This window comes from Telopea speciosissima, chromosome 9 (assembly GCF_018873765.1).
Source record: "Telopea speciosissima isolate NSW1024214 ecotype Mountain lineage chromosome 9, Tspe_v1, whole genome shotgun sequence".
Classification (NCBI taxonomy): Eukaryota; Viridiplantae; Streptophyta; class Magnoliopsida; order Proteales; family Proteaceae; genus Telopea; species Telopea speciosissima.
This window is the reverse complement of record NC_057924.1, coordinates 18,475,052-18,487,265: the sequence shown is the minus strand read 5'-3', so window position 1 is coordinate 18,487,265 and position 12,214 is coordinate 18,475,052. Positions and strand designations below refer to the sequence as shown.

Below are 12,214 nucleotides of genomic sequence, written 5' to 3'. Positions count from 1 at the left end.
CAGTTGGGGTAGTGAGCTAATTTATGTATGCCTTTAAGGGTGGGCACTTGGATGTTGTATCAAGGTACTAAAACTCGGGTCTCGGTACCAACTCGACTCTTGGAAAAACCGAGACGAGTCGAGATCTTGCCGAGTTGGTGCATTTTTTTTTTTCAACTCGAAGCCTCAACTTTGGGTCAACCCGAGTTCTGGACCCAAGATCCGAGATCTCGCCGAGATATGTCGAGTTTTGTCCAATTAGGTAAGGTATTTAAGTGGTAGGTGGGTTAAAATAATGGGTCAAAACCGAGATCCAACCGAGATCCAAGATCTCTCCGAGATCTCACCGAGATCTCGCCGAGATATTGCACTTTTGAGACTCGTAGGCAGTCTCGTCTCGGCTTTTCCAAAAACCGAGAAACTCGGCGAGATCTCGAACTATGTGTTGTATATCACATCATCAGGTACTTGAAAAACTCTCCAGGGAAAGGACGTTTATATGTCAGGCACAACCATTTGAGGATAGAGGGCTATATTGATGCTGATTGGACTAGTTGAGTTTCTGACAAACGATCTACATCAAGTTATTGTATATTTGTAGGTGGTAACCTGGTTACATGGAGGAGCAAAAAACAACCTGTTGTAACTAGGTCTAGTGCAAAAGCAGAATTTAGAACAATGATTCATGGAGTATGTGAACTCATATGGTTGAGAAGGTTAATCCACGAGTTGGGATTTGACACTGAGGGACCTATGCGGCTCTATTATGATAATACGACTGCTATAGTATTGCTCAAAATTCCGTGCAACATGACCAAACAAAACACATTGAAGTAGACAAACATTTCATCAAAGAGAAGATTAATTCTGGTTGCATTTGTACTCCTTTTGTGAAGACAGATGATCAATTGGCAGATATCTTAACCAAAGGACTCATTCCTCACCAGGTCAGTACCCTTCTGTGCAAGCTGGGAATGTATGACATTTATTCTCCAGCTTGAGGGGGGAGTGTTAGAGTTTATGTAATAGGGGTACTTTAGTTATTGGTTTATTGTATTGTAATCTTCAGTTGTAATTTTCTCTTTTTTACCTTTTTACCTTTTACCTCCCTATGGAGGTGTATGTAATTCTTATGGAGTTGGTTAGTAAAGAATATAGGGGAGAGAAGTCGCTTTTCTCTCCCACGGTTTGGCACATCTCCTCTTCTTCGCTTTTCTTCTCAGCTCTCACCTCTTTGTTTCTTGTCTTGAATCGATCCTTGCTTGATTTCCAATTGTTTTAAAGGAAATACCTGGGGAAAAGATCCCACATCTAGTGGTCGAAATCTTTCATGGTATCTGGACTTTGACTTTGTTTTTTCTTTTCCTCTTTTTTGCAACGGTTAGATTTTTGTGTGAGGGTACTGTTGGAAGGGTCTACATCATTCCACAGTCCACACTGCTTTGACGGTGGAACTTATATTAGCTGATCTTATATAACAATGGCTAATGAGAAGTTCAAGTCCTGTTGTTGTGTGGGATTCTGAGTCAAATCATCTATAAAAGTTTCCCTTTTCTGTCATTTGCACGAACAGAGTACAAGGCACTGAAGGCAGTGATGGTATTCTAGGGCTGTTAAGTTATTGGGTAATCAACTCCGGAGACAGTATGCAGCTGAGTTGTAAGGCAAACAGAGAATAAGGCAGTGAAGGCATTGAGTTGTAGGGCTTATCTTTTGACTTCTATGGTGGTTTAAGCTTTTGGGTTCAGTCAACTCGAGAAGCTACACAGCTGATAAGGCATTATGCCAAAAATTTAAAGCTCAGTATCAGAGATGGAATCGGGATGTGCCTATCCTGATTTTGGTCAGCCTATCCCGCATAATCTTTGACTGCTACTGTGAGGTATTAGCAAGAATAGGATGGATCGGTGTTGGCCGATCCCAATCCAGATTGGCCTGTCAGACAAATCCACTCCTGATACTCGAAACGTTGCATCTTAGTGTTATCTTTATTGAAATTATGTTGGGGTGGCATGGTGATCATCAATGATGCTTCCTAATCCATGGGGACTTGTTTATGTTTACCTGCTACCTCTCTTAGTGTCAGGGGATTCGGGAATTGCATGCTGGTGGTGGTGCTGCATACTTTATGAACGATTGAACATGTTATATGCCCCAAGGTTTACTTGATTCTTTGTACTTTATTTTGAGACCTATTTGTTCTTCATCTTTGTTGCGTAGCTTGTAAAAGAAATTTATTACACAACTAGAAGCACAATTTAAATAAGGGAGAAGATTTTCTGGTTGGCCCTACTAGGAAGGAATCCTGGTTGGAAGACCTATTTCTACCACATGGCAAGTCGCATGGGGCTGAAAGTTGGTGGATGGGTAGACACCAAGGTTCCCTGCTCACACGTCAAGTTTCAGCACAAATTTGTTTTTCCATGTGGCAAAATGAAGCACCAAAAAATTTCTGTACTATCAAGAGGGTGCATGGATTACTCAGGGGATGCATGGACATACATGAGAGGGTAAATGACTGAATTTGGGATTGAAATTTGACATGTGTACAATCCAGACTGTTCCTTGGACATCCAATGGTCTGATTGATGCATCATCCTTCCACGGACATATTTAAATATGCCCAACCCGGAGGGAAACATGGTTGACCCAATCAGAACTACAGTGATTTGCAAGTGCCCTGAATCAAATAGTTTTGTTTTTGAGGGATAAGTTGATTATTACTTTACATTCAAAAAGACCCAATCATCTCTCTATTGGTCAAGTAAGAAATGTTGACAAGGTAATATTGCATCTATATCTATTCATTGTTTGACTTAAGGTGTCGCATTATGTATCGGGAAAGTCACATGTATCCACATGTTACCATGCACATATGATCTGAGTTTAGAATTGGGAGTATTACATCTACTTTCTGTCTTTTAGTTGATTGCAGGTTACACATTATGTTTGGGTAAGTCATGTCTCTCAATCCTCACGTATTTGATCAATCTGATCCCATAAAAACTGAAAATGTCGGTTTTGGATGGTCTGACATGAAACCCCTCCTAAGGAGTGATGTGCCCACTGAAAAGTTTGATGTTTCTTGAATCAATCAAGTTTAAACACACTTGAATCATTTAAAAAAGTTTAATATTTGAAATGTGTGTTGTAGTTTTTGTTGACAGCACTTTTTGACTGTAGGAAGCGAGGGAATACTGTCTGAAGCCAGATGGCTTCTTGATATGGGTCTACTTCCAAATTCAAACTCTGCCACTCGAGCAATTGGTTATAGACAAGTATTCCTCGAATTCTTATTGCTTTTATTATATATTTTTCAATTTAGAGAAAATTACTTGGACACCCCCTAGACTATGGCCATTTTGCTTACGATCACCAACTTTTCAAACAATTACTTGACACCCCCTGAAACCTGACGGTGTTAGTCTGCTGTTAGTGTTTAAATGAAAATGTCCATTTTTCCCTTATGAGTTACTCAACTGAAACTTATGAAGTTAAATGACCAACTTGCCCTTCTTCTTCTTCTTCTTGAAAATCATAGTATTTCAAGTATCGATTGAAAAGATATTTTGGAATTGCAATTAGAACTAAACAACAGAAAGTTAAATGACCAACTTACCCTTCTTCTTCCTGCTGCAACCCACAACGGAGGATAATGAGAAGCAGCTTCGTTCGCCTAGCGTCATTGCCTGGCTCATGGGGCTCGAAGCTCTCCCTAACTCAGCTGGTGGAAGAACAGCATTTTCAGAATTGAAAATGCGGGATGGGATCACAGGCTCTGATGGTGAGATTGTTGAGAGATTACCTTTGCGGCTTTTGGAGAAGAAAATGTGTAAAAAAGAGGAGCTCCCATTATTGGGTGTGGGTTTCAAGTTTCAATTTCAGCTTGTAAATATATTTGCCCCTTGCAGTGAACGGTTGTCATTTGTCAATTTCTTCTAATGGTTTCTTTTGTTTGTTTTTACTTTCCTGTTTCCGGCTCTGCTATTTTATTCCTTCTATAGTTTTTAAGATCTGTTTCAATGTGTGACATTAATGTCTTCATATGATGGCTGACCCCATTGACTGTGTCCAAGTTCAAATTAGAGGCTGGCTTTTCTGTGTGGTTTGGGGCATGAAATCGTGTAATACTGAAGGGTTTACATGTGGTTGGTCTTTGGTCCATCACTGCACTGGTCTTTTCTATTCACTTCGTCTTTTTCTGGTTTTTTCTGGTATTAAGATGATGGGTCATGGAGAAACTTGGGATAATGGCATGGGACTTGGCACAGCTTAGTAGTTACTGGATTTAGGGCAGAAGGAATGGGTTTTTGATGCTTGTCACCCAATGTTTCAGAAATTGAATCAGAATCCCCCAATGTTTCGATCGGAATCACCCGACGCTGTTGATGTGGGGGTGGTAGGAGTGGGGTAGGTTGCAGGAAGAAGAAGAAGAAGAAGAAGATGGGGGTAAATCTGTCACTTCAGTACCCTGTAAGGGTAGTTTAGGCATTACAAAAAAATTTAACTGATGACATCCTCACTAAACTAACGGACATGACCTACTTGAAAGAAATGGTAAAATGCAGGGGGTGTTCAAGTAATTGTTTCAAAAGTTGGGGAGAATAAGCAAAATGACCATAGTCTAGGGGGTGTCCAAGTAATTCTCTTCAATTTATTATCTCCATTGTTATTAAGTCGTGTCTCAGTTGTGGCCTTGTACCTCAGGCAAGAGGTGTATGCCTTAGCCTCATTGCCTTGCGCCTGGCACTACATCTTATGCAGATTGATCAATATGGATCTGCAGGTGATGGGCCAATCTCCAAGATTCTGTTTCAAGGGCCGAAATTGGCTAGATCTACTGAACAGATCTAATGGTTATGATTGTTCAGATCTAGGGTCAGATTTAATTAGTAATACCTGATGTTAATACCTGAAATTTCAGATATAAATGAAAAATATCCAACCAGAATTTGAGATATTGATGGGATGGATTGATGAGAGAAAAGAGGGTGATCAATGGGTAAGTTGTAAAGAGACAAAGTAGGGATTTTAGATCCTAAAATTTAAGATCTGAACTATCAATTGATGGAGGGAAAAGGAAGAGAAAGTTGTTGATGGGTAGAGAAGAGGAGAGAGAATTCTCTTGAGTGCTGTCCAAAGATTGGAGAGAAATTAGAGGAGAAAGGATAACTAATGTAAGACTAAATCCAGAATAGGTCTAATCCCAGGCAGGATCAAATAGAAAACCCTCCAATAAACAAGAAATCATATGAGGGAACCAACAGAACAACGGGAACTTAAATGAGGGAACAATTTCCTTGGTTGAAGTAACAAATAAAAACCCACAAATTTGTAACTTATTGAAGCAGCAATGATCTTGATGTGGTAATCTTCAGGAAATCCCAGCAGCTTGTAGCACTCGTGAACTCGATTTGACTGAACTAGGGTTTTGAATCAAGAACCGATGGAAGGGATGGAGGAATGGAATGGGCATCTCACCCTAGGCCTCTCACCTATCCTATCTCAGGATTTCAAATTTGCATAAGCAACTTTTCTATTCATTCAAATCCGTGTACAATGTTGGCGCCCCTTACAAACTTATATAGAAGACTCAAAAATAGACTTAGGCACTAAAAAGGAAAGGCCTTACCCAATCCTTAACTGAAAAGGTAACCTAAATTGGCTAGGAAAGTGAAATATTAAAGAAAAAACAGACTCAAAATAAGACTAATTAAACTAATGAAGTAAATCCCGGTTTCCTACTTTTGACCCTTATTATAGGCTCATTAAATTGGCCAATTACAAAGTAAACCCACGGGATCAAAGGTCCAACACATACTTAACCCAACCCAAAGCTTAGTTCCAATAAAATAAGGTCCTTATACCGCGTTTGGTTGCGTAAATCTGTGGGAGCATGTATTGATTTTGAATGGGGATCTCTAGATGGACTTTCTGTGGATTCGTATTTCGGAAAAAATAAACTATTTGGTCCCCTGATTCTGTAACATGAATCTTCCTGAATAACTGTGTGGTTACTCTGATTCTGTGACTTGATTCTTCCTAAAAAACTGGTTGGTTACTTTGAGTCTGTCAGTTGGATTCATCTGGAATCCGATTTAAAAACTTTTTGGTTCCCATGTTTCTGTCATTCGTTAACTCTTGTTTCAGCCCAATATATGCAAGAAAAAGAGTTCTTACAGACTAATTCCCTCCTCCTATACAAACTAATTGCCATTCTTTGCTATTAACACTACCCCACTACTTATGTAATTGTGCCATTACCTTGCAATCCAACATAAATAACCAAATGTGAACAGTCCGTCACAATCACTAAATTCTTACTTCTAATAATGATAATATCATTACCCAAAGATGCAACTAAAAAAAAAAAAGAACACTGTAATCCACGGAATGACTAGTTATTATAGTCCAACTACCAAGTTGTAAAATTAAGTCTAAAAAAAGAAAACTGAACACATCAGAAAGCCCATATATGGTTTTAATTGTCTCCTTTGTTGAAGTCAAGCTTTTGAACAACGTCAATGACATCTTTTGTGATCCATATATCCCAAAGAAAGAAATTAATGTTTGAGAAAGAAAAGATAATGGAAAACACCACTTGAAATTGTGTAGATTATTACCATAACTAACTATGCTATGAACAATTGAATAAAAAAGGGCCTTGGTGGATTTGAACCACGATCCCTGGAACATGCTCATGTTCCAAGTGCTCTACCAATTTGAGCTAAAGACCCATCCAGTGGAGCTTGGAATTTACAAATAACCATGAGACCTTGCCACAAAACCTTGACATTCATGATGTTGGGAAAACACAGTCCTAAAGTTCTAAAATGCAATATATACAATCAGGTATAGTTCAGTGGACTGTAATTTACGAACCAAGTAATATATGGGAAATAGTAACAACCGATGCCATTCCATATCTCTGATTATTTCAAACCATAGAAATTTTTATATTATCTATCAAAAAAAAAAAAAAAAAAAAAAAAAACAGAGGAAAGAATGAGCTTGTGAGTAAGAGGAAAGTGGAAACCCTCCTAACATGTTCCATTTCACAATGTCTTTTATTGATTTTAGTGCTTGCTTTTCTTGGGTTTAGGCTATAATTCACATATTACAGCAAAGGCAAGTTCAAAGATATGCACTATGAGTAGGAATTGATACATGAATCAAGTTAGACTCAAACTAGTCATATTGGGCTGAGTTGAGTTTGAGGGAGTGTTGTCCAGCTTTGGTTGTCTGTAACCTGACTCACCTGTCCTGAGTTGCAATCCAGAAACAACATGTACATTACAAGATGATGGTACTCTTGAATGCACAGACACTGCTAATTATATCATATGATCACTATTGACACCTAAAAAGAATTAAGGAATCACATAGATTTGAATCTGCAGCCAATTTAGGTTGCTAAATATTACCAGTTTCCAGCAACAGAAAGTAAACCCACCTAGACAATAGCTAATAACAGAGGCACAAGCCTGTAACACTCCTTAAATATCACCCCCCCCCCCCCCCCCAAAGAGATGAAACTGAATAGCAGGGTACCCCTCTCAATCGGCAGACCAGCCTGGGTGCTGAAACTCAGGAAAACAACATGACACAAAATTAGCAACAGACTAAATCTAATGTGGCAACCAGTCCAGTCAAGGGTAGGGATCTTATGATGGAGTAACTCTTCAAAATCCAAGCCAATTCTGATGGCTGGATCAAGAGATATAAGGGGGGTATCTCAAAATTAGTAAGTATTAACTACAAATAGCAACTTACAGCCTACAACAACATTTAGCCATTGGATGGAGATGAACTTACTATCGAAAGAACAGACTTAAGACAGGATCACACCCTCCAAATCTGAGGAGAGCCAATGGGTAGATCTGGAGTTCAAAGGATTGAAGTTTGCTTCCACGTGATGTCTATCTGCAGAAGAAAGGAATTATATTGGAATTTATCATTATCTTCTTGGGGTTTTCTAGTTGGAGTTTCTCAAAATTCCATCTCATTTGTTTGATTGTGCTTTTCTTTGTTTTCTGTCTCTCCTCTTTTTTTTTTCTAATTGTTTCTATTGTTTGTCCTACACTATAGAAGGAATAATCTCAGATTGCTAGCTATTAAACTGATCGATTAATTAGTGTTATATGGTCAGAGAAGCAATAGTTAGTCCTTAGAGAGGTCTAGGTTCAAGTGTTTAAATATCTGTGTATGTCTACAGATCTATGATATGGGATGGGAATAGTTTCAAACAACCATCACTCAAAAGCTAATTCACAGTAGATTGATGAACAGAACCAAAAATTGAAACATAGGATGGGGAAAGAGAAGGAGAGTTTACCTGACCCTTAACCGTGAGATTATTGTGAGATGCTTGATTGTTACCCTGATTCTCTTTCTTGTCTTGGTAGGGTTTCTACAAAACAAAGCCGAAGGGTTACGAAATAGAGAACATATTTCATTGATTGGCTTGGAGAACTGTGAAACAAGAGACGGGGGAGAAGAGGCGATTTGTTGCAGAGAGATAGAGAAGAAGGGGTTTTACTTGAGATTTAGGGCAAGAATAAAATCATAGTTTAGGGCAAGCAAGAACAAAATCTGATGCTTTAGGGCAAGAACAAAATTGCACGCTCGATTTGAAGGCCGCAAGCTCAATTTGAAGGTCACAAACTCGATTTGCGGAGCTGTTCTTGAGCTTCAGTTTGCAGGTTGCGAACTCCGTTTTTCGTGGGGATGAAACACTAGTTGCAGGATGAAGATCCTGCAAAAATGAACAGATTTGCAAACGAATCTGAGAAAGATAGGAACAGACAGAGAGATGGACAGAGAGAGAGAGAGACGGACATAGAGTGAGAGAGGGAGAGGAAGGAAGTACCTGCAGAAGATCTTCGAACGCAGCTCTTCAGGTCGTGAATCTGAAGATACATGCCCTTTTATACCTTGTCTCAAATTTTTGTTTCAATATGGAGTTCACTTCATGAGGTGAAATCTTAAGATTTCACTTTTTACACTAAAATGATGAATCTCTAGATTTTGTAAATCTTTGGAAGGTAATTCGCTTTTTTCAACCCAACAGTTTTTTTAAAATAAGATTCATGTGTCTGGAAAATTACATCCCACAGAATTAGGCAACCAAACACGGTGTTAGATAGTTAGATGACTTATCTTCATCAATAACAATAGAAAGGAAGAGAAAATATTAAGCCTTGGGGGAGGAGAGCGGAGGGTGGAGAAGGAAGAGAGAGATCTGGAAAAGAGAGAAGGGAAGAGAAAAGGAGGAAAGAGAGATTCTTTTACCAAATCACGAGCAGAGAGAAGAGAAGAACCAGCTAGGCCATTGCCAAAATCAAATAAAATCAATACATTGACACATAATCGTAGGAGAGGGTGGTTACATGTATTTATAGAAAAAAACTGGGAAATCTTCTAAATCTAGTACTCTTGGACAGCTAAACTAGTTTCCTATTGACAAGCAACTCAACTGCTAAAAAAATATAGTATTTTGTACTCTAAAAACTCCTAATCGATAGCTGTCATGAACTTGCCTTAAAACTCTATTTAAAAAATAAGAAAAAATTACATAATTACCCCAAACTTTAATCAAAGGACTATCTTGCCCTGACATACCAATTCTGAACCAAACCATGATCTGAATCGTGGGTTGCTTCTGCGTCATCCCTCCGTGGTTGGAAAAGACTTGTCCTTGAGTCTTATAGTAAGGGATAACCTTCACCGCATCATCAGCATCCAAAGTCCTCAGCTTTGAGGTGGGGATGATCCTACGCTTCTCACGATCAAAATCAGCAACTATTGCCTTCCTCCCACATCCAAGATTTGTGGAGGAAGAATTCAACCATATCAATCTCCTTATGAACAACAAGATATTGTCGCTCCAAATGGATCCACAACTTCAATTGAATTGTCGATCAAGTCATTTATGATTTCGATTGAGATCTTTTCATGATGATCTAGGATTTCTTCTGCTGTTGGATCTTTTTGCTGCTCCCTCTAGGATTGGATGAAACTCTTCTTCCATTTCATGCTTTCTCTTGGCATACTTTTTTTCTATTTTTCTTGGCCCCCTGTTGAAGTCTATTCAGCTTTCTGTCAGGTCATTCTTCAACTCTTTGGTGTAGAGGAAGTATCAGCCCAGTTCCTGGATTCTCTGGACTGATAGAAAGTGAACCGATCTGGCAAAAATTACTAAAACACCCAAGGCCAACTTCCGGACGGCGTAACTTTGTCATTTCTCGTCCGATTCGCCATGAAAATATCTTTTCAGCAATGGCGCGCAAAGATCTATGAGTGAACCGGGCCCGGTTCAACCAAGGCATCCACTTGAAAAACCCTTCGTTTTCTAGGCCGTCCGGGACTTTTAAGTTTGGGAGCAAATTTTTATTTTTTAATTTTGGTTCATTTTTTTGAATTTGAATTTTGCCCATTTTTTTTTTTTAATTTCGAATTGTACCTTGACCTATTATATAAGGTCTCTTTAGGGTTTGTAATCTTGATCTGGAAATCTATTGAAATTTGCCATTTTCGTCCTCATCTTCTACCGTGTGGATTCAAGGGTCATTAGTGCTATAACGATATCTAGCCCAACCCTCCTTCTACTGTGTCAAGTGGTATCAGAGCTTTTCAGCGGCTTGGTATGTCTAACGACGGAGAGGATATGACTCATCAAAATGGAGCCGAGTGGGGAGTTGACGCCCTCTGGGCAGTACTGGAAGATCAACAACGACCCATGGAGAATGGGTTTTGACAGATCCGTAAAGCCATCACCGACCTAGGGCTCAACAGAATTCAAGAAGGAGGTGGGAATAATCGCACTGAGGGCTCTCACCATGGCCGACCCGCTGGCCATCATATTCCAGAAGATCGCGAGAACGATAGGGACAATCATAGTGAACGTTTCCAGCAGTTGCAACCTAACCATTTTCGTGATCCTCCGCCTAGACAACATATATATAATGAAGACGATGATTCAGAGGAAGAAGATGGAGGCTTCACAGTGTATGGAGGTGGCGCACAACATCGAAACACTAATGACTATCACCTCAAGGCCGAAGTTCCTTTCTTTCATTTTCTTTATTATTGATATTACTTATTATATTTAGCAATTGGATACTGTTTGATTTAGCGGTCTTAAATCTGTTCTTTTTCATATCGTGGGACAATTTTTTATGGAACCGTCTTCTCTTTACTCACGTACAGTTCGTTTGATCTCTATTATCTTTTAGTGTTATTTTACAAAGTAATAGCATGCTGTTTTCAGATATCTTTCATCATTGGTAGGGGTTACTTTTGGCTAAACAAATCATAGTACTTCAGGCTATGGAGTACCTGGTAAAGTGTAGGGAACAAGGGGGAAGGAGCTCTGCAGGAGATTTCTATTCCTTTTTGGCAGAATTTCAGAAAGCATCTAGGTAAGATATTTTTGTTTGTGCATGATAATATAGACTTAAATATGTGGAAAGGTGAGAATATGCTATACAAGAACTGATGGAAAAGGTGAAAAATGCTGTACGAAATAGATAAAAGCCCTAGAACTCTACTATTAGAAAAATAAAGTAAAAACAGAAATACGAAATGAGCCTTTGAGTATGGATTTCTTTGGGTATAACAGTATAAGATTTTGTTTCAATTTATTATTTGCAACAATGGTTGAATATGAATGCATTTGTAAAAAAGACAAATAGGGAATGTGCATTCTAGGAGTCCATAACTGAAGCTCTTGGAACCAAACTATTTCTAGATATATTTTGCTACAATCCACATTTGTTTACGGATAGTTGTCATGGCAGAAAGATGGGCCAAGGCAATGTCCAGCTGCCTGGATGCTTAGGTGCTTTGGCAGTCGCCTTGTTACATCAGGCATCCTTATGACAACAGTTGATTTTCTGCTAGGCTTCATAGTTTTAGACATAGTCCCTGGTTAACCATTTATGCCTATTTATATATATTATCTAAAATGCATCATTAAGAAAATGTTCTTTTATGGGTGATGGAGGCATGATGTATGAGTCACATGGCCACTTTTTCTTCACCTTCAACAGACATAAAGCTAAACCCTCTCTCTCTCTCTCTCTCCTTCTCTGCCTCTCCCTGCTTCCCTCCTTCTCTCCCATGTCGTCCCCCGATGCCCTCTCTCTATTTCCTCTTCTTGTTTTTGTTTTTGTTTTTGTTTCATTATTTTTGCTGTTGATGTTGTTAGTGCTAATAGTATCATATATTTATTGGG

General features: G+C 38.9%; 1 protein-coding gene across 3 annotated transcripts in view; it reads left to right on the top strand.

Annotated features, from left to right (window-relative positions):
• Positions 1-12,214, top strand: part of LOC122641111 (tRNA dimethylallyltransferase 9) — a 52,347-nt gene that overhangs the window by 24,588 nt on the left and 15,545 nt on the right. For all 3 annotated transcript variants that reach the window (XR_006329810.1, XM_043834433.1, XM_043834432.1), the window contains exons 7-8: positions 3,163-3,257; positions 11,305-11,399. Coding sequence is in view for 2 of the 3 variants with exons in the window: in XM_043834433.1 (XP_043690368.1) it covers positions 3,163-3,257; positions 11,305-11,399 (190 nt within the window). In the remaining variant the exon portion in view is untranslated. The remainder of the gene's footprint in view (positions 1-3,162; positions 3,258-11,304; positions 11,400-12,214) is intronic.